The sequence below is a fragment of the Macrobrachium nipponense genome, chromosome 34, assembly GCF_015104395.2.
Source record: "Macrobrachium nipponense isolate FS-2020 chromosome 34, ASM1510439v2, whole genome shotgun sequence".
NCBI classification, from domain to species: Eukaryota; Metazoa; Arthropoda; class Malacostraca; order Decapoda; family Palaemonidae; genus Macrobrachium; species Macrobrachium nipponense.
Window position 1 is genome coordinate 28635949 of NC_061095.1, and position 22044 is coordinate 28657992.

At 35.6% G+C, this 22044-nt stretch overlaps 1 protein-coding gene across 1 annotated transcript in view; it reads left to right on the forward strand.

Annotated features, from left to right (window-relative positions):
- LOC135207998 (acetyl-CoA carboxylase-like) overlaps positions 1 to 22044 on the forward strand; it is a 460030-nt gene that overhangs the window by 325991 nt on the left and 111995 nt on the right. Inside the window, exons 35-39 of the mRNA XM_064240089.1 lie at positions 5024 to 5232; positions 7802 to 7945; positions 9082 to 9252; positions 9553 to 9696; positions 19366 to 19501. Coding sequence (XP_064096159.1) covers positions 5024 to 5232; positions 7802 to 7945; positions 9082 to 9252; positions 9553 to 9696; positions 19366 to 19501 — 804 coding nt within the window. The remainder of the gene's footprint in view (positions 1 to 5023; positions 5233 to 7801; positions 7946 to 9081; positions 9253 to 9552; positions 9697 to 19365; positions 19502 to 22044) is intronic.

The following is a 22044-nucleotide window of genomic DNA, read 5'->3' on the forward strand; positions in this document are numbered from 1 at the left end:
AGAGGCATATATTTTACCAATACCTACGTAATAACTCTCCATAAAATTTGTTAACCCTCTTATGCCGATTGGACGTATTAAACGTCGTGTCAAAATGTCTCCCGTATGCCGATTGGACGTATCATACGTCGGCTCAAAAAAGTTTTTTTAAAAATTCGCGGAAAAATACTTATAGGCCTACTAGCCGAAAACTTTTGTATCACGCACCTTGGGGGATGCTGGGAGTTCACGGATCAAGGCGTTGTTTTGTTTACAATTGCTACGCAGGCGCGCAAGCGCGAATTTCTCTTATCGCACTAAAAAGTATCAGTGACACATCTCGGAAATTATTTCGTCACTTTGACATAATTTTTGCACCATTTTAAATTATCCTTTACATGAAGTATTATATATGAAAATGTGCGCAATTTCATGTAAAATACAACAAAAAAATACTCATGATTGTAGCTTTTATCAGTTTTGAAATATGTTCATATAAATAACGATAAGTGCAAAAATTTCAACCTTCGGTCAACTTTGACTCTACAGAAGTGGTCGAGAAACGCAATTGTAAGCTAAAATTCTTATATTATAATAATATTCAATCATTTGCCTTCATTTTGAAACAAATTGGACGTCTCTAGCACAATATTTCGATTTATGGTTAATTTATGAAAAAAACGTTTTCCTCACGTTCGTGCGATAACTCTTCCGATAAATTTTTTCGTGCGATTGTCCTAATGTTTGCACCCTTTTAAATTTGCCGTTACTATAAAGTTTTATATATGGAAATGTGCGCAATTTCATGCACAATACAACAAAAATCAACCCATGGTTGTAGCTTTTATCAGTTTCGAAATATTTTCATATAAATAACGTTAAGTGCAAAAATTTCAACTTTCGGTCAACTGTAAGCTAAAACTCTTATATTCTAGTAATATTCAATCATTTACCTTCATTTTGCAACGACTTGGAAGTCTCTAGCACAATATTTCGATTTATGGTGAATTTATGAAAAAAAAAAACATTTTCCTTACGTTCGCGCGGTAACTTTTCCGAAAAAATCAGAATTTTTTTGTGCGATTGTCGAAATGTTTGCACCATTTAAAATTAGCTGTTACATAAAGTTTTATATATGAAAATGTGCGCAATTTCATGTAGAATACAACTAAAAATGATTGAAGGTTGTAGCTTTTCTCTCAAAACAAATATTTGCATATAATTCACGATAAATAGAAAAAAACCACGTTCGTCAAATTTTACTCTACCGAAATAGTTGAAAACGCAATTGTAAGCTAAAACTCTTACGGCCTAGTAATATTCCATCATTTTTCTTCATTTTGAAACAAATTTGAAGTGTCTAAAACAATATTGTGATTTATGGTGAATTTTTGAAAAATATATTTACCTTCACTCGCGCGCCGATTCGCGGCCGCAAGTCTCCGAAATACGTACATGGCATTATCCTAATATTTGCTCCTTTTCATATTAGCCTTTTTATAGAGTTTCATATATCAAAATGTGCGCAAATTCATGAAGAATACAATAAAAATAATTGAAGGTTGTAGCTTTTTCCATCTCCGAAATATGTGCATATATATATATAAAAATTTCGACATTCGGTCAAATTTAACTCGTCCGAAATGGTCGAAATCTGCAATTCTAATCTAAAACTCTTACAGTATCGTAATATTCAATCATTTTTCTTAATTTTGAAACAAATTGGAAGTCTCTAGAACAATATTTAGAATTACAGTGAATTTTTTAAAATAATATTTATTTACGTCCGTGCGTTACGAATTCGTACATCATTTTGTGATAATATTTTTCCGGTGTTGCTTTTATTGTTTTACTATGTATTATATATCAAAAGGATTGCAATTTAGTGTAAAATACAACGAAAAAAAAATGTACTCGTTAGCTTTGACCGTTTTTTGCACAGCGTGATTTGAATACAATTATCTATGAATTTTTTTTTTTTCGCTACCATATATTGCATTATTTACATATGATAATGATATTATTTTTCATTTCTGATGATTGCATACTAAACTTAGAGCAATGAAAAAAAAATGAGCAAAAAATGAACTCTTAATCTTCAAAACTAAGCGCGCTGTGATTTTTTGAAAAAAAAATTTTTTCCGCTTCACCGCTCACTCCAAACCGGCGCCGGCATACAGGAGAGGTTTTGATTTTTAGGGCTTCGGCGTAAGAGGGTTAATATAATTTGCGTAACCTTTATGGTCTGAACGGCATTTCTACAAATGTATGAACTCGTTAGACAACGGCGCTAGCGGCGCTGTTAACTGAAATTTGTGCCGTAAAGATACCTTTAAAATGCCTTATTTTTTTAATGAATATTTTTGACGACCGCCGTAAAACCGATTCGCCGTTGAGTGATTGCGCCGTTAACCGCGGGCCACCTGTATATATATTTATATATACAGGCAGTCCCTGGTTATCAGCAGACTCAGTTATTGGCGATCCGGTTTTAGAGCTCTTGTCTAGTGCCATAAAATCAGTGATTTATGGCCAATAATGAGTTATGACACCATAACATACCTAACAGAGGCACCACAATGGCACTTATGGTCCCAATAACTGGTTATCGGCACCATAAATCACTGGGTTTCAGTTAATGGTGGTTTTTGCTTAGCACCCCTCCAAGAATGGAACTCCCACCATTAACTGGGGACTGCCTGTACACACACACACACACACTCATATGTATGTATGTATGTATGTATGCATGCATGCATGCATGCATGTGTATATAAGTACAGGCGGTCCCTGGGTTACGACGGGTCTGGGTTATGACGTTCCGAGGTTACGACGCTTTTTCTTAAATATTCACTGAAAAATCCGCCCTGGGTTACGACACTTGTTCCGAGGTTACGACGCTGACGCTTCCGACGCTCCGAGTTTACGACGCTTTTAAAAAACGCATACTATGATAAGAATCCTTTATAGTTTAGCACAGTTTCTCTCTCTCTCTCTCTCTCTCTTTGTATTTTCCGACGAAAATAATCACTAATTAGTGTATTTTGATGTTTATTTTCATGACTAAATACATTTTTATAATACAAAAAGGATTTACTAATTTTCAAATATTAATTTTGATTAATAACTGTATTTAGTAGTTTAATAAGTTGAAATGATATCACAATAATAAAAATAATAACTCTCTCCTCTCTCTCTCTCTCTCTCTCTCTCTCTCTCTCTCTCTCTCTCTCTCCTCTCTCTCTCTCTCTCTCTACTACAAAGATGAATGTTTTTTGTATGATAAATAAATGATTTACTATTTTCAAATATTAATATTAATTTATACAGCAATAATATCAATTCATTAGAGAAATACCATAGTGAATTAGTAAGAATTTTGCTTATATTTAAAAATTATGGAAGAATGAAGGAAATCCCAGTCTTCTCTCAGTAACCTTTACTCGAGATCCAGGTACTAAACTGTCAGATATATCAAGTTCTGTGACAGCCAGGAGGGGGAAGAGCTGCAGTGTTTTGCAATCACTTGGTCCTGAAATTCCCCCCCCCCCCCCCTCTCTCTCTCTCTCTCTCTCTCTCTCTCTCTCTCTCTCTCTCTCTCTCTCTCTCTCTCTCTCTCTCTCTCTCTCTCTCTCATTTACTGAGACTCGAGATTTTTTATGTACTTGTACTATGTTTTTTAATACTTTCAAATTATAATATAAAAAATAATAATAATAATAATAATAATAATAACTGTAATTACAAAATTCATATGTGATAGTATTTTAAAGAAATACAATACGTACTAATCTATCCATGTCACTTTTATTTAAGGTTAACTCCTCTCTCTCTCTCTCTCTCTCTCTCTCTCTCTCTCTCGCTCTCTCTCTCTCTCTCTTGCCACACAAAGATAATAATGTCATAGTGGTAACTTCCTCCCTTTCTTTCGTTGCCCACAAATAATAATGTGTCATAGTGGTAACTTCCCGCCCTTTTCTTTCGCTTGGAAGCGTTAAAGTATTTTTTGAGAGAACAGAGAGAGATAAACACTCTCTCTCTCTCTTTTACTAAGAAATGAAAGAATTTTTATGGTACTAGTATGTAAAATGTTTATTGATAATTTCAGTTATTTAATAATAATAACAATAATAATGATAATAATAATAATAAATAAAACTTTAATTACAAAATTCATAATGGTCGTATTTTAAAAGAGATGAAAATGACCTTTCCATTTCACTTGTAAGGATAATTCCTCTTTCTTACTGAGATAGAGAAATTTTTATGGTAGATGCCGTGTTTATTAATATTTTCAATAATAATACTATTAACCTGTAAGTACAAAATTCATATCTGAGTATTTTAAAATACAATAATCATTCCATTTCTCTCTTTTAAATACTGTAAGGACAACTCTCTCTCTCTCTCTCTCTCTCTCTCTCTCTCTCTCTCTCTCTCTCTCTCTCTCTCTCTCTCTCTCCACAAGATACTTGTCATACATTGGTGTTTCTATTTCTTCCTTTTATCTCTCTCGCTCTCAGCAAAAGAATTGAATTGATAGACACACAAACATAATTGCACAGTCCTCTCTTTCTCTCTTCTCTGGAGAAATATATGTATTTATGGGAGGGGGAAAAGTTGCTACAGACGTTCATTTCAATCTATTGAAACCGTAAGGAGTTATTTCTCTCTCTCTCTCTCTTGTATTTTAATGAAAATATACAGTAATTTGTGAATACACAGTGTTGCACATGAAAAAATTAAATTAGTGATAATTTTAGAGATACCGCCCTAAGAAAAATTGCAAATTAGTAAAATTTTCCTTGTGGACATGTTTTCAAGAACGTCGTTCTGGCTTACGGCGATTTTCGGGTTACGACGCGTCTTAAGAACGGAACCCCCGTCGTAACCCAGGGACTGCCTATATATAAAATAAAAGGAGCCCATAAAAACACCAAAATGTATATATTTTGGCAGTTTTACGGGCTTCTTTTATTAGATGGAATTCTGTTGTAACAGAACATTTTTACCAGTATATATATATATAATTTTTTTATTGCAGGAAAGGATAATGGTCTTGGTGTAGAAAATTTACAGTATTCTGGTATGATTGCTGGCGAGACGTCACAGGCATATCGTGAGATAGTAACATTTTCAATGGTTACGTGTCGAGCCATCGGTATTGGAGCCTATTTGGTACGATTAGGACAGCGAGTTGTGCAAGTAGAATCTTCTCACATTATACTTACTGGATACAGAGCTCTGAATAAGGTTTGTTGTTTGTAACTGGTTGCAAAAATATGTACTTTGGCGATTATTTTTGGCTTGATCACTGCAACATTGAGGACAAAAGAATAATTTATATATTTTAATTGAAAATATACAAATTATTTTAGTGACATCAATAAGTTTCTTGCAGAAATCTTCATTTTGTCATAGTTTTTCCCATCCTCATGCATCAATTTCTGTTAAAAAGTTGCAGACTTCTAGATTTCATTTATTGTTTTTTTTGTCATGACAGGTGTTTCATCATTATTATTAGTATTATTATTATTAAAGTGGTTTAACCAGTCCACAGAGCTGATTAATGTTTTACAATTCTTTGTCATTTTCAGGCAACTAGTGACTTACAATCTGGATTAACTTTTTTGTTTTTCCTTGTGAAAAGAAATGTACACTAGTGACCTTGAGACCTAAGCAGTGATAGTTTGGGGGATTGAAAGGATAAACCACTTTTTGGGATTGAGGTTTTAGATATAACTTGCATATACAGGCAGTCACCGGATTAAGACAGGGGTTCCGTTCTTGAAATGCGTTGTAAGCCGAAAATCGTCGTAAGCCGGAACATCGTCAAAAATCCTAAGAAAACCTAACTTTTAATGCTTTGGGTGCATTAAAAACTATGTAAACTGCTTTCTTATTGCCTTTTCCATAAAAAAAATTCAAATATTGATTATTTTGTATTTTTGGAGTCATATTTCTTCTGCTACATCAGTGTTGTAGCTGTCGTAACCCTGGAACATGTGTCGTAAACCTGGAAATAATGTCAGATAAATATAATTGAAAAGCATAGTAACCTCGTAACGTCGTAAGCTGAACCCGTCGTAAGCCGGGGACTGCCTGTATAGAAAGCAGGAACAGATATTCCAATTATGTACAATGTACAATTTGCATAGGTTTGTGTAAAATTTTGTGGTAATTGAAATGTTCATGTTGTAGGGAACTTACAAAAAGAAAGTTAAAACAGCGTACATTACAAAAAATGATGATGGGTGAAAAAGGTTACAATTATAATGATAATTGTAACTATGATAGTATATAAAATACAAAATTATACCCAGTAGTAATTACATAGCTAAGAGTTTCACTTGCTTGGCAGTTAAAATTCTGAAATTCGTGGGCCACACTAATTTTCGGTTTGGTTTGGGTAGGTAACAATGTCCTGCCCACTGTTTGGGAAAGAGAGGAACAACCTGGCAAAGTGATCAGAAACAAAGCGATTTTGTTTCTGCCGGCTGATGGCTGCACACTGGTTGTCAGCTGCAGTTGGTTTTGAAATTCCCTACTTTTCCGATTGTTTGTTCATCACAGTTGGTGAAGTATTTTCGTTTGTTGGCCAATTTTGGCATTATTTAGATGGTTTTAATCTTTATCTAGAGATCTTACAATAGATTTTGACATTTTGTTACTGGTTTTAATCTTTATCTAGAGATCTTACAATAGATTTTGACATTTTGTTACTGATTTTGACTGATTTATTTGACAATGCCAGACTCTGGTTCGTCTAGCTTTAGATACTGATAACGCGGGACTGCCTGTACAACTCTGTACATATTATTTTTATTTTTATTATTATTATTATTATTATTATTATTATTATTATTATTATTATTATTATTATTATTATCATTATTATTATTATTCAGAAGATGCCAAAAGAGGCCATTGACTTGAAATTCAAGCTTCCAAAGGATATGGTTTTCATTAGGAAGAAGAGGAAGTAAAGTGAAATACAGTAAGAAGAGGTCCCACTGATTAAAAAAGAAAAAAAAATGAATAAATAGATCAGTAGAAAAAAATGAATTAAAGTGCAAGAAGAATAACTTTAGGATAGTAATGTATTGCATCTCCACTTGAACTTTTGAAGTTCAAAATGCACAACATCATCAGGGAGACGACTACAGTCCAATGATGTGAGGAATAGAAGGCCTTCTGGAGCTATATGCCAGTCTGCATTACTTATCAGATTTCATTACTTATTGGTAGGGCAAACTCCCAACAGTCCATTAAGTTCAGGTGCCATTATATAAATGTCCTTTTCTATATCTCTTAATTTCTTTATTTACATAGTGCATGTATGTATTTGAAATTACGTACAGTAGTATTCAGAGGTTGTAGATGATTGAGTGTATTATACCTATGTTCAGCTAATTGTATGCCTTATAAGGCAGTCCCCAGGTTACGACGGGTTTGGCTTACAACGTTCCGAGGTTAAGGGGCTTATCAATTATATTCATCAGAAATTATTTCCAGGGTTACGACGCCTACAACACTGATCTGGCAGAAGAAATATGACACCAAAAATGTAAAATAATGTATTTTTGAAGGTTTTTAATGAAAAATGCAATAAGAATGCAGTTTGGCATAGTTTTTAATGCACCCAAAGCATTAAAAGTAAGGTTTTCTTAGGATTTTTGACGATGTTCCCGCTTACGATGATTTTCGGCTTACGACGCGTCTCAAGAATGGAACCCCTGTCGCAACCCAGGCACTGCCTGTATATTTAAAATGCCTACTCTCTCATTTGATGGTTGTATATATGTAATTAATTTATTTCCAGTTACTTGGTCGTGAAGTTTACAGCAGCAACTCCCAGTTAGGTGGTGTACAAATTATGCACAATAATGGTGTGTCTCATGATGTCGCTCCCAATGACCTGGAGGGAATTTATACCATGTTGAGATGGCTGTCATTTGTACCAAAGGTATGTTTGTTAATCTCTCAGTACATAAAGCAGAACCCTGCAGTAACAGACCTTCAGTGAAAGTATTTTATCATATTGTGCACAATGTACTTGGAACTTTTGCATATAGCAAAATGTTTAACTTTGTAACTGAATGTTGAAGCACTGTTAATTGAGACTTGCACAGACATTCAACCATCATGCTAATGTTGTAGTGATATCTTCAAGGTTTGCATATCTATTTATTCTGTTGTCATAGCTTTCTTGTGATTGTTATCATTATTTTGGACATTGTTGAATGTAAAAGCATCTCATGTTCATTTCATGTTATCCAAAAACTTGGCAGTTGAGTAAGTTGGATTCTGATTGGATAGCTTCTGTGGTGTGAGTCACTCTTGTCTCAAAATAGGGGACATAACGCAGAAACATGCAGACTTTACACAGTATTTCCTAACAGCTGCTTGTATATTGGACATAACAGCTAAATGTTGTCTTGTGGAGGGATTTGGAATGTTTGTTAGACACACACATAAGGGCATTGTCGAAGGCATGTTTATCCTTGGTCTAAAAATATTATATGCTTGATAATCATACCTCTTATGAGCCCCAACAATAATACAGAAACAGCCATTAAAACTTGGGTGTCATTTTGTCAGTGACAAATGATGACACCCACAGTCTTCCTTTGCTCAAGAATCGGCATCCATTTTATAACTTGTCTACTCTCCCAAGAGAATCTTTCAGGAAGATGTTCTTTACAGAGTTAGTCAAGAGCTCAGTGTATGAAAGAACATGATGGAAAGTAATTGTGGCCAGCTTGACTATATCTTGAAGCTTGTACATGGAAGGTCCAACAATACAGAAGTATAGTGAAAATTTCAGGTCTAGTATTTGAGTTAAAATAGACGTCAAAATGGATTTGGTAACACTATGGAAATGTACACATCAAATTCACTAAATATTTGGTATTGGAGGGTTCTACTTTATTGTATTCTGACTTAAAACTAAATCTCAGGATTGAAGTTATTTCACTCTGTAATATGTATTGTAATTCAAGTGATTTAGTATTTAGTCCACTATAATAGTTGTAGACTGTTTTACTCTTATTATGCATTTGTGTATGTAAACTACTCTCAAATCATAACCGTTTTCATTAGACCAAAGGTGCTTCTCTTCCGGTCATTCCGTGTGTGGATCCTGTTGAACGTGAAGTAACATTTGCTCCAGGCAGAGCGTCTTATGATCCTCGGCATTTGTTGGCTGGTAGAATATCATCTTCAAATCCAAATGAATGGGAAAGTGGCTTTTTTGATAAGGACTCATTCCAGGTAATTTTATGCAACTTCATATAGTGTATAATGTTTTCTAAAGGTATGAAATTTATCCACTAAAAAGGTATTGTTTACTGTAATTTTAGGATTAAAGGAACATTCATATTATAGCTTTTCTCATGTCTCAGTTTTTAGTGAGACAGTTGCAGCATTATGTAAAGTTTTTAGTGAAAATATGTTTAAGCCAGAAATTAGTGTGGATGATAGAAGTAATTATGTCAATTATGCCAATACCTTGAACATTTATTTAGGTTGGGAATTTCACCCTTTACAAAATTTATTGCATTCTCTTCTCAGGAAATTTTAGAACCATGGGCACAAACAGTGGTCTGTGGGCGGGCACGGTTAGGAGGAATTCCTGTGGGTGTTATTTGTGTTGAGACAAGAACTGTGGAACTCAATCTCCTGGCAGATCCTGCTAATCCAGATTCAGAGGCTAAAGTAAGTACACTACAGTGGACCTTGCGTATTTGCAGGGTACGAGTACCAGACCCCCCACGAATAGCTAGAATTTGCAAATACTTAGAATCCCCCACTAAAAATGCTTATAACTGGCTATCTTTAAAGTTCAAATACCAAATGTATACTTAAGTATCATCCTACATCAAACATACCCTAAGTTATTATTCTATTACTGTATGAATCTTGGATCAAAGTCATTTTAAACATTTTACCATTAAGAATATATACAAATAGCCAATGAGAGAGAGAGAGAGAGGAGAAGATGAGAGAGAGGAGAGAGAGAAGAGAGAGAGAGAGAGAGAGAGACGAGAGAGAGAGAGAGAGAGAGAGAGAGAGAGAGAGAGAGAGAATATTGAATGGACAACATCATACATATCTGTCTATAAAGAATGAAATTATTTATGATTTATTTCAGAGACATAATGGATAATAGAAAATTATTTATGATTTATTTCAGAGACATAAAGGATAAGAGAGAGAGAGAGAGAGAGAGAGAGAGAGAGAGAATATAACTCCTGGCAATATCAAAAGATTGAAAGGAACCTTCTCCTCCGCCATGCCATACATATATACTTTTCCAGAGAGAGAGAGAGAGAGAGAGAGAGAGAGAGAGAGTAGGATATCTTTTTGTCTGTCTATCCATTTCTCATTCTACCCTTTGGCAGAGAGATAGATAAATTAAAGATTGGGTTGAATTCTATTCTTTCATGGTTTAATATAACTTACCATAGAAATGCATAAGTATTGTAATAAGTGTATTATTATTATTATTATTTTATTGAAGGAGACCCTCTTTCAAACAAGTTTTATTGAAAGATATTGCTGCATCAGCTGCATTCAACTTGTAAATAGTCTTCTCTATTTTTCTAACAATAGCTTTCTCTCTGCTACTACAACTGGCGAGTATTGCGCCGATATTACTCATCAGGAGGAGTCAATTTCGGGGATATTGCTTAAAATTTATTTATTTGTCACAGTAAATGAACAAATAGAAAAAATATAAGTCAATCTAGTGGCCAACGTTTCTCTCGGTATCATCCGAGCATGATCACGGCAGTGGATCGGAGTAGACTGTAGGTGTTGTCAAGATCTACTCAATATATAGCGGCAGGTCAGCAGGGGGTCAACCGCGAGCTGCGTTTTCATTGGCTGGTGGCGCAATGCGCTCCAGCTATTGGTTGAAAGAAGTTTTCTTCAAGACGCTTCTCGTCGTTGAAGGTTGCGCTGTTGCAGCCTAGCTGATCGTCGAGGCTGGGGCAAGACTTCCCTGGGCGCTGTGTCACGACGGCTCGCGTTGTCATTGGCTGATGGGATGCTTGTCTCATCTGGTATTCTTTGATCGAGACAAGCAGCCCATCAACCAATGACAACGCGAGCCGTCGTGACACAGCGCCCAGGGAAGTCTTGCCCCAAGCCTCGACGATCAGCTAGGCTGCAACAGCGCAAACCTTCAACGACGAGAAGCGTCTTGAAGAAAACTTCTTTCAACCAATAGCTGGAGCGCATTGCGCCACCAGCTAATGAAAAACGCAACTCGCGGTTGACCCCCTGATGACCTGCCTCTATATATTGAGTAGATCTTGAAACACCTACAGTCTACTCCGATCCACTGCCGTGTCATGCTCGGATGATACCGAGAGAAAACGTTGGCCACTAGATCGACTTATATTTTTTTTTTTATTTGTTCATTTACTGTGACAAATAAATAAATTTTTAAGCAATATCCCCGAAATTGACTCTTCCTGATGAGTAATATCGGCGCAATACTCGCCAGTTGTAGTAGCAGAGAGAAAGCTATTGTTAGAAAAATAGAGAAGACTATTTACAAGTTGAATGCAGCTGATGCAGCAATATCTTTCAATAAAACTTATTACAGTAGACCCTTGACTCACGAACACAATCCGTTCCTAGACCTTGGTCGTTGTTCCAAATTGTTCGTGACTCGGAGCTAATTTCCCCATAAGGTTTAATGGGAATAATATTAATTGGTTCTCGACCCCTACGAACCAATATATATTATGTATATTTTGCCTTATTTTACACAGATAATGTAAAAGTCAGTGTAAAAAACCTTAATATATCTAATAATATAATTTAAAATGGTAAACTAACACTATAAAAACGTTTGTAAAGTGAACACTTACTATGACTGGCGAGACTTCTGGCTTGACGGACAAGAGAAGAGGAGGGTGGTGGGTGGGGAGGAGGTTATTGTGCGGAAAGGAAGGCAGACCCGTCCCCCAATCCAGGTCGGGGAGATCTCGTTCCGGAGATTCAACTCTTCTAGGTTTTTTTGGTGAACGTTTAATCACAAACTTATCCAATGTCTGTTGCCTTTTCCTTCCTTGCATAACTTTTCTGAAATGGCTCATTAAATTTTCATTGAGCATATCACGATCCTGTTCTTTGTAACAATTTTGTCCGGATGATACAATTCAAGGAAGCACTGGACATCATTCCACTTTTCCAATGCGGCTTTTATCACATCACTGCTGACATCTGTAACTTCCTCCCCAGCCTCCTCTTTCGTCAGTTGATTGCTCCCGAGCAAGTTGCTCCTGCTGCTCTTTGTGGAGTTGAACAAGTTCGTCCGCAGTCAAATCTTCTGAATGTTCAGCGACCAATTCTTCAAACATCTTCGTCGTTGACTTGTAGACCCATACTGTTGCCCATGGACACAATTTCTTGCACAATCTCTGCATCGAAGCCCTCAAAGTCACGGACAGTTACGCACTGGGGCCAAAGTTTCCGCCAACGCAGAATTTAATGTGCGGTACTAACTTCAGTTCCATGCGTTATCAATGAGGGTTATGCAGTGAAAAACATTAAAGTGCTTCTTCCAAAATTCTTTAAGGTTAAATTTTGTCTCTTCAGTTACACGGAAGCATCTGGAGAAGAGCGCCTTCGTATAAATAATTTCTTAAAATGCTAATGACTTGTTGGTCCATGGGCTGGAGAACAGAGGTCGTGTTGGGTGGAAGGAACTTGAACTGAATGAAGTCATGTTCACTGCAGTCAGCCAAGTACGAAGGGTGTGCCGGGGCATTATCCATGATCAGAAGGCACCGCAGGGGTAGCTTGTTCTCTGTTAGGTACTGACTCACGGTCGGCGCAAACACTTCATCAATCCACTCCATAAACAAGTTCCGTGTCACCCCATGCTTTTGTATTGGCCCTCCACATTACAGGCAGTCTGGCCTTATTTACGTTGGGCTGCTTTAAAGGCACGCGGGTTATTTGAATGGTAGACAAGTAGCGGCTTTAGTTTCAAGTCGCCACTTGCGTTTGAGCATAACAAAAGCGTAAGCCTATCCTTCATTGGCTTGTGGCCTGGGAGCGCCTTCTCTTCTTGGGTGATAAATGTCCTGTTGGGCATCTTCTTCCAGAAGAGGCCCGTTTCATCACAATTGAAAATCTGTGAGCGACGTATCCTTCGGCCTCCACGAACTCGGCAAACTCAGTCACGAATGCCTCAGCAGCAGCCTTGTCTGCGCTAGCAGCCTCACCATGCCTAATTACAGAGTGAATTCCAGTTCTTTTCTTGAAGTTATCAAAACCACCCCTTTACTAGCCTTAAAATCATCTGGCGTGGCACTAGTAGAAGGAGTTTCCTTCAGCAAACTCTGATACACTTGCCGAGCTTTCTCGCAGATGATCGGCTCGTTTTACACTATCACCTGCCATCTGTTTCTCATGTACCCACTTCAAAATTATTTTTTTCTGCCTCTTCTCGAGGGTTTGCGATCTCATCTTGGTTAGTACTGTCACTCCCTTCGCAACATTTGCTTCTTTAATGGCATCTCCTTGTTTTTCAAAATTGTCGAAAATTGTCGACTTGGGCCATCTGTACTCACTTGCGATATCGGTCACGCGAACACCACGTTCAAACTTTTCTATAATTTCTTTCTTTATTTCAATGGTTATCTTCCTCTGCACCCTCTTCTCACCATCACTCTTCACTTTCTTACTTTCACCACCACTCTTCACTTTCTTAGGGACCCATTATGAAGGAAAATCACAAGTTTTAGCGCAAAAAATGCTAAGCGAATTGACGAAACGTCTTGTACACAATGAGATGAGACAAAGAGCGATGCGTGGGTGACGCCGTGCGTGGGCGGCTGGAGGATGGCTGTTCCCATGGGCAACTCAAACGCTCTCACTGTAGTGCTGGGCGATTTCGCGCATTTTTCAAATGTTTGTCTAAAAATTAGTTTGTGAAACAAAGTGAATTGTTATTTTCCAGAAATTTCCAGAATTTTTCAAATGTTCATGTCTCAAAATTAGTTCAGACCCAAACAGAATTTTTATTTTCCGCATTTTTTTTTTTGTTCGTATCTCAAACGTTAGTTCGTAGGTCAAGGGTGAAATTTTACCTATAATTTTGGTCGGGGATCGAGTTGTACGTGGGTCAATGCGTTCGTGAGTCAAGGGTCTACTGTATTATTATTATTATTATTATTATTATTATTATTATTATTATTATTATTATTATTATTATTATATTATTATTATATTATTATTATTATTATTATTATTATTATTATGTATTAGGTAATCATTTATTTATCATACAAAAGAGAGAGAGAGAAAATTATTTTTTATTTAATATTCAATTAAATTAAATAATATTTGAATATTTGTTTTATTTAATATTATTCAATTAAACTAAATAATATTTGAAAATTAGTAAATCAATTTTTTATCATAAAAAATCTATTTAGTCATGAAAATAACATCAAACTAGTACACTAATTAGTGAATCTTTCTCAACAAAAAAGTCCCTGAATTGCCAAATTTTCCATGAATAATTTATAGATAGGCTTGACAGAAATATCTGCAATTAGGCAAGTCTGCGAACCTTGAGACCGCGAATACGGTGGTTGACTGTAATACTGTTTGGAGGAGGTGTAATGTTTTCTTATATTTCCATTTTTTATTGGACAGGTATCCAGATAAGGAAAGATATCATTCATGGTGGATGCTAATTAAAGGAATTTAGTGCAGATCAACTTCTAAAATCAACATTTTACCAGATCTAATTTATTCAGTGTATTATGACGCAAGCCTAGTTGACATTGGGAAAGTTATCATTTCAACAGAGGACAGTATGTTATAGTACCGACTGTATACATAACAAAAATTGTTTATGGGCTGAAAGATTATTTTAGCATGCAATAATGGAGTTCCAGATGTTGAAAAGGTTGAGCAAAAATAGTGCTCTCCAAAGAACCTCGCATAAACTCATTTCTTATGAAATATTATTCTTGAGATTAAAGAAATATACCAAACATAACAAGTAATTCCTTTTCAAGAGCAAAAATAAATGTAAGGCATACTGTACTTTAAGGGGGCCGGCCGGCTAATGCCATTCTTTAAGGACAGGACTTTGATATTCATACCACTTAATAAGGTGACTTGGGACATCTCCAAACTGCATATGATTTTTGCCTCTGACCTTCGGTTTTGTGACTCCATGGCGATTTATCCCGAAAATAACCATTATTCAAATTCTATCTCCTCCCTTGATATTTAATATTAAGACCTGGGATTACTACCATATATAGATAGACCTTATGTAGACCTCCAATCAAATGAGGAGTTTTTTTTCTAAAAGTCATTTTTTTCTAGATATGAATTTTTCATTATGGTAAAAAAAATAAACCCTATAAATTAGGAAAACAAAAATTAAAAAAAAAAAAAAAGACAACAAAAATTGGAAAAAAAGGGCTTCATTTGATTGTTCTATAACGTCTTTCTGAGTTATATACCAAATTCCAATGTTATAGCTTTCAAACTAAGTGAGAAGATAGATTTTGAAGGTTAATAACTGTAGTTTTGAGATACGGGCGTTCAAAGTTTTTCTTCGTATTTTTATAACGACAATGTTAACCCTCTTACGCCGACTGGACGTATTTTACGTCGACATTTTTTGTCTCCCGTCTGCCGACTGGACGTATTTTACGTCTACTTACAAAAGTTTTTTTTTTTTAAATTCGCGGAAAAAATACTTAGGAGGCCTACCAGCCTAAAAACTTTTGAATCACGCGCCTTGGGGGATGCTGGGAGTTCACGGATCAAGGTGTTGTTTTGTTTACAATCGTTATGTAGGCGCGCAAGCGCGAATTTCTTTCTTGCCGCACTAAAAAGTATCTGTGACACATCTTGGAAATTATTTCGTCACTTTGACATAATTTTTGTACCATTGTAAATTAGCCGTTACATGAAGTATTATATATGAAAATGTGCACATTTTTATGTAGAATACAACAATAAAATACTCATGATTGTAGCTTTTATCAGTTTTGAGATATTTTCATATAAATAACGATAATTGCCAAAATTTCAACCTTCGGTCAACTTTGACTACCGAAATGGTCGAAAAACGCAATTGTAAGCTAAAACGCGTATATTCTAGTAATATTCAATCATTTACCTTAATTTTGCAACTAATTGGAAGTCTCTAGCACAATATTTTGATTTATGGTGAATTTATGAAAAAACTTTTTCCTTACGTCCGCGCGGTAACTCTTCCGAAAAAAATCATACATGCGATTGTGGTAATGTTTGCACCATTTTAAAATTAGCCGTTATATAAAGTTTTATATATGGAAATGTGCGCAATTTCATGCACAATACAACTAAAAACAACCCATGGTTGTAGCTTTTATCAGTTTTGAGATATTTTCATATAAATAACGATAATTGCCAAAATTTCAACCTTCGGTCAACTTTCACTCTACCGCAATGGTCGAAAAACAGAATTGTAAGCTAAAACGCTTATATTCTAGTAATATTCAAGCATTTACCTTCATTTTGCAACAAATTGGAAGTCTAGTCATCAATATTTCCGATTTAATGGGTGAATTTATGAAAAAAATAACATTTTCTTTACGTCCGCGCAGTAACTCTTCCGAAAAAATCATACGTGCGATTGTGGTAATGTTTACACCATTTTAAATTAGCCATTACATAAAGTTTTATATATGAAAATGTGCGCAATTTCATGTAGAATACAACAATAAAATAATTGAAGGTTGTAGCTTTTCTCATGTTTGAAATATTTGCATATAAATCACGATAAATAGAAAAAAAACCACGTTCGGTCAACTTTGACTCTACAGAAATGGTTGAAAAACACAATTGTAAGCTAAAACTCTTACAATATAGTAATATTCAGTCATTTATCTTCATCTTGAAACAAATTCAAAGTCTCTAGGAAAATATTTAGATTTATGGTGAATTTAAAAATAAATCTTTCCTTCCCTCCGCACGCGGATTCTCCGCCACAAATCTCTGAAATACGTACGTCCCATTCTCGGAATATTTGCTCCGTTTCATATTAGGCATTTCATAGAGTTTTATATATGAAAATGTGCGCAATTTCATGTAAAATAAAACGAAAAAATATTTGAAGGTTGTAGCTTTTCTTATTTCCGAAATAATTGCATATAAAAAATATATATATAAAAAAATTTGACATTCGGTCAACTTTTAACTCATCAGATATGGTCGAAAACTGCAATTGTAAGCTAATACTCTTACAGAGTAGTAATATTTAATCACTTGTCTTCATTTTGAAAGAAATTGGAAGTCTCTAGGACAATATTTAGATTTATGGTGAATTTTTGAAAAAAATATTTGTTTACGTCCGCGCGTTACGAATTCATGCATTATTTTGTGATAATATTTTTCTGTGTTGCTTTTGTCGTTTTACAATGTGTTATATACCAAAATGATCGCAATTTAGTGTACATTACAACGAAAAAAAAGTATCTTGTTACCTTTAACCGTTTTGCGCACAGCACGATTTGAATACAATTATATATGAAATTTCGTTTTTGCGCTATCATATATTGCATTATTTATATATGATAATGATAATTTTTTTCATTTCTGATGGTTGCATACTAAACTTCAGGCAATGACAAAAAAGGAGCCAAAAATGAACTCTTAATCTTGAAAACTAAGCGCGCTGTGATTTTTTGAAAAAAATATTTTTTCCGCTTCCGCGCTCACTCTGAAACACCTCCGGCACACGGGAGACAATTTTTTATTTATCGCTCCGGCGTAAGAGGGTTAATAAATAATGATTATTATGAATGTATATTTCTTTTTTGTGTATTAATAAACCAAAACTATTTTATTTATCATAATTTAATCATAAAGGATGATCCCTTTGCTCATATATCGTAGCTTGGGGCACTGCGTCAAGCAAGACGGGGCACTCCTTCCTACACAACTCTCTCTCTCTCCTTCACTAACTCGGCTTATTACAGCGAATTTTCTTCTTCTGTATGTTAGCTACATGTTTTCCTAGTATATTTTTATGTTTTGGCATGATGAATTTCTTGCCAAAACAAAAATAAACAAACGTAAATGCAAGAGAATGTCAAGAGGTGAAATTCGAAGTTGTACTCTCTTTTTACAAAGACAATGTTAATAAATCATGATTATTATGAATTTCATATTCCTTTTTGGGTATTAATAAACCAAAACTATGTTATTTATCATAAATTAAGATCCCTTTGCTCAAAGATCATAGCCTGGGGGACAGTGTGACGTTGTGCTTCAGGCAAGACGGGGGCGTTTACTTACTACGCAACCCTCCCTCTCTCTCTTCACTAACTACGCTAATATCGCATATATTATGATATTCTGTAATCATATTAGAGCGAATTTTCTTCGTCTTTATGTTAGCGAGATGTTTTTCTTGTCTTTTCCTCATTGGCATGATGAAATTCTTGCCGAAACATAGATAAGCATATGTAAAAAGCAAGCAAATGTCAAAGGTGTAACTCGAACGTGTAGACTACTTGAAGTCTGTGGTCGCACTGATCATGGTTCATCTTGGATACTCCCCTCTGCGACCCATGGAATCTCTACAGATGCCATTTCTCACAATTTCTTTGACAATAATTATCAAAATTTACGATAACAGAAGAAATATTGCATTTTCTTGTACGGATGAATGTTTTAGGCTTATTGAGTTATGTTTACTAATTACCCTGTAACTACCAAAGTAAGAGGAATTTTGACAAAATATTCCTTATACGTATTCTCAGTTGCCATATGAAGCTCCATGAATTTTTTCATGACTTTGCATTTTTTGCCCTTTACCCCCATATATAGGCATTGCATCCCTGAGAATGTTGTGCAATTGGAACCTCAAAAAGTTTAAGCGAAAATATAATGCAATACATACTACCCTCAATCAGTTCTTGTATTTTAGTCATTTATTTACATTTTTATCTATTTATTTTTTAACTTGTCATATTTATTTTTCTTTTCTTTTCTTATAACTGATCTCTTCTTTCTATATTTCCTAATACCGTCTGTAACTTTCAGATGAACACCATATTCTTTGGAAGTTAGAATTTCAAGTCAGTGGCCCTATGGGAAAGTTCCAAATGAATAGGGTTCATCATCTAAATAATATTAATACTAATAGTTACTTACTACTCAAGATAAGTGTCAGTCAGTTTCACAAGAGGTCCTCATACTACTCTTTGTCGTCCTCTTACTTGCTTTTGTTTCTTCAGTTTCCCACAGATTAAGACTGAAAGCAGTTCCAAATTGATGAAACTTTTAGATTGAAAAAAAATATTTTCAAACCATTTCAAATTCAAAGAAATTCTATTTATTTTCCAGACTGTCTCTCAAGCTGGCCAGGTTTGGTTCCCAGATTCAGCGTATAAGACATCCCAGGCCATCTGTGATTTCAACCATGAAGGATTACCTCTTATAATATTTGCCAACTGGAGAGGGTTTTCAGGAGGGATGAAAGGTACAGGAGGACAGTTTTCAATATTTTTTAATGTTCTAGCCCTTTTAATATTTCACCTCTCTTTTTATCAGCATTTTATGGACTTAAATTCTGACAAAATGGTCATAGCTCATGGATAATGTATGCATGTAAGTTTTTTAATTTACTTTTAAATGTAATTACTAATGTGTACATTTTTATCATATTTGTTTAGTAGGGAGTGCAAAAATTACCAATTTCCCAGCACTGGAGATCATTAAACCTCAAAGACAAACCCCAAAATTTTACTAAAAAAAAAAAAATAAAAATAGTGAAAAAGGTTGCATTATTGGTAGTTGATGGCTATATTTTGTTTGGTGCACAGAAAGGATTCAACTATCTCAATGCAATAAAGTACCATAATTTAGACTGCTATATTATATTGCTTATTATATTTTTTCTGGTTTATTTTGAAAATAGCTTGTTTTATGATTTTTTTTAATGGTTATTCATGTGTTCATTGATTTTAATATTTAATAAGTTTTAGTTTTGATCCCTCGCAAGAGCCTACTTTTGCCATGCATGCTTTGCAAAAAGTATCCCTTAGCAGCTTCTCACCTTCCAATTCCAGATTTGTACAAGCTTATGACTCAACCTTAAACCAAACCCTGGTGTATTTGCTTGTTTGTTTAGCGCCTCAGTGGTGTGGTCGGTATGGTGTTGGCGTGCCACCTCGATGGCTGGAGTTCGATTCTCCGGCATTCCATTGAGGAGTGAGAGATGTGTATTTCTGGTGGTAGAAATTCACTCTCGACGTGGTTCGGAAGTCACATAAAGCCGTTGGTCCCATTGCTGAATAACCCACTGGTTCCATGTAATGTAAAAACACCATACAAACAAACAAAACCAGGTGTAGTGTCACACTCAGAAAAAGCAAGTGCTAAGTGTCCTGTGTGAGCCTCAGCCAGTAACTTCTATGAGTCTGTAGCAGGATTTCGATTAGGGGAAGAACATGCCCTAGTTCCACATCCCTCACCTACAAGTTTCATGTTGGGAGAGGTATGCAGTTGATCAAAAGCACACTTTTGTCACTTTAGGTACACATTGGACAGTTCATGATGTTTATCCTTTTGGCTTGCACCATTGATGCAAAAGTCTTCTCATAAGCATAAGCAAGCTAGTTCTTATTCTCCAAGAACAAAATACAGTCACTTTTCAGAAGGATACCCCACAGGTTCATATCTCCTTAAAATGGAGCAGATTTGGATATAACTCAACAGGACAAGATGACTTTCAGTACAATAGTATTTTGAATATATAAGATTGTGAAGTTTGAGAGGCAGAAAAAAGCTACAAGAGTAGTTTCAACCGCTGGATTTCACTCTACCATAAAATCTAATTTGTATTTTTTAATGGGGAAGGAGCTTTAGAGTAGGATTGAGAAACCAGTGGGTACTCCACAAATTTGCACCTTTCCAAATGCAAGATTGAGATTTTAAGCAAACGAGCTAATCCTTACATACCTGCCATGCCCCTTTTAGGGATTGAAGCTTTAGCTCAAGATATCAGTTCTGCTATTCCCAGGCCAGCACTATGATTGTTGCCTGTAGAACTAAACTGTGATGAGAAGATATTTTTTTTAAAGTTGCTAAAAGCTACTAGGATATATTAATTAAAGGTTCTGAGACTTTACCCATGGCCAAAAGGCTGATTGTTTTCCGTGGACAATCTTTCCATCCTAATTATTAGGATATTAGTCTACTCTTTGGCCAGTATCAATCTCAAGGAATGGGATTTTTTCTTGAATGATGAATCTAGTGCCTTTTTTCATCAGGTGTTGAGAGTTTCATTTTCACATATTTTTATTAAGCATTTGTTCCGCTCCTCTCTCATCCAAGGGATAATCAAGAGGCTAAATGCCATTAATTAAGCTGCTAAAAGAACTTTAGGCATCAGAACTCCCTCTGGACAACGTCTGTCACTTCATGCAAGAGATAGAAGAGACTTCTGCCAGATGGCCATCTCCCTGCTGAAGGAATATATAACATAAATTGCTTTTGACCCTAGCTAGGTGTTGTCCAGTAACCCCGAATAGACAGTCGATACTAAGGATGCAACAGCCATTCATTGCTTCCAGCAGAGGGAGCATAGGGAAATAACCAGAAGTCTTGCTTTGGGAACCACTGATGTAGGGAATAATGCATTCACCCATATTGGGGTCAGCCAGTATCAAGGAGGGCCATTTATTGATACTGGCACCGCTAGCAGAAAAGGGAGACAAACCCTTGGGTTGTTCACACCTTGAAGCTGTTATTGGCTCCCAAGTCTGGAGACTGGTCTCTCCCCCTACCAATTGTCAACTGTAGTACCCTGAATGGAAACTGCTGTTTCATTTGAAAATACATGTATGATTTTATGACTGTCTTGCATCTGCGGATCTGGAAGATACGTACATTTGGATACCCTTTCATAGTCCTCAGCTTCTTTTGGCTTAGTAAAACCTTCTAATTCAAAAGCTGGCATTTTGATGTCGTTGGCGCCACAAATCACCTATTGAATAATGGCACCAGTTGTGGTCTGGACTC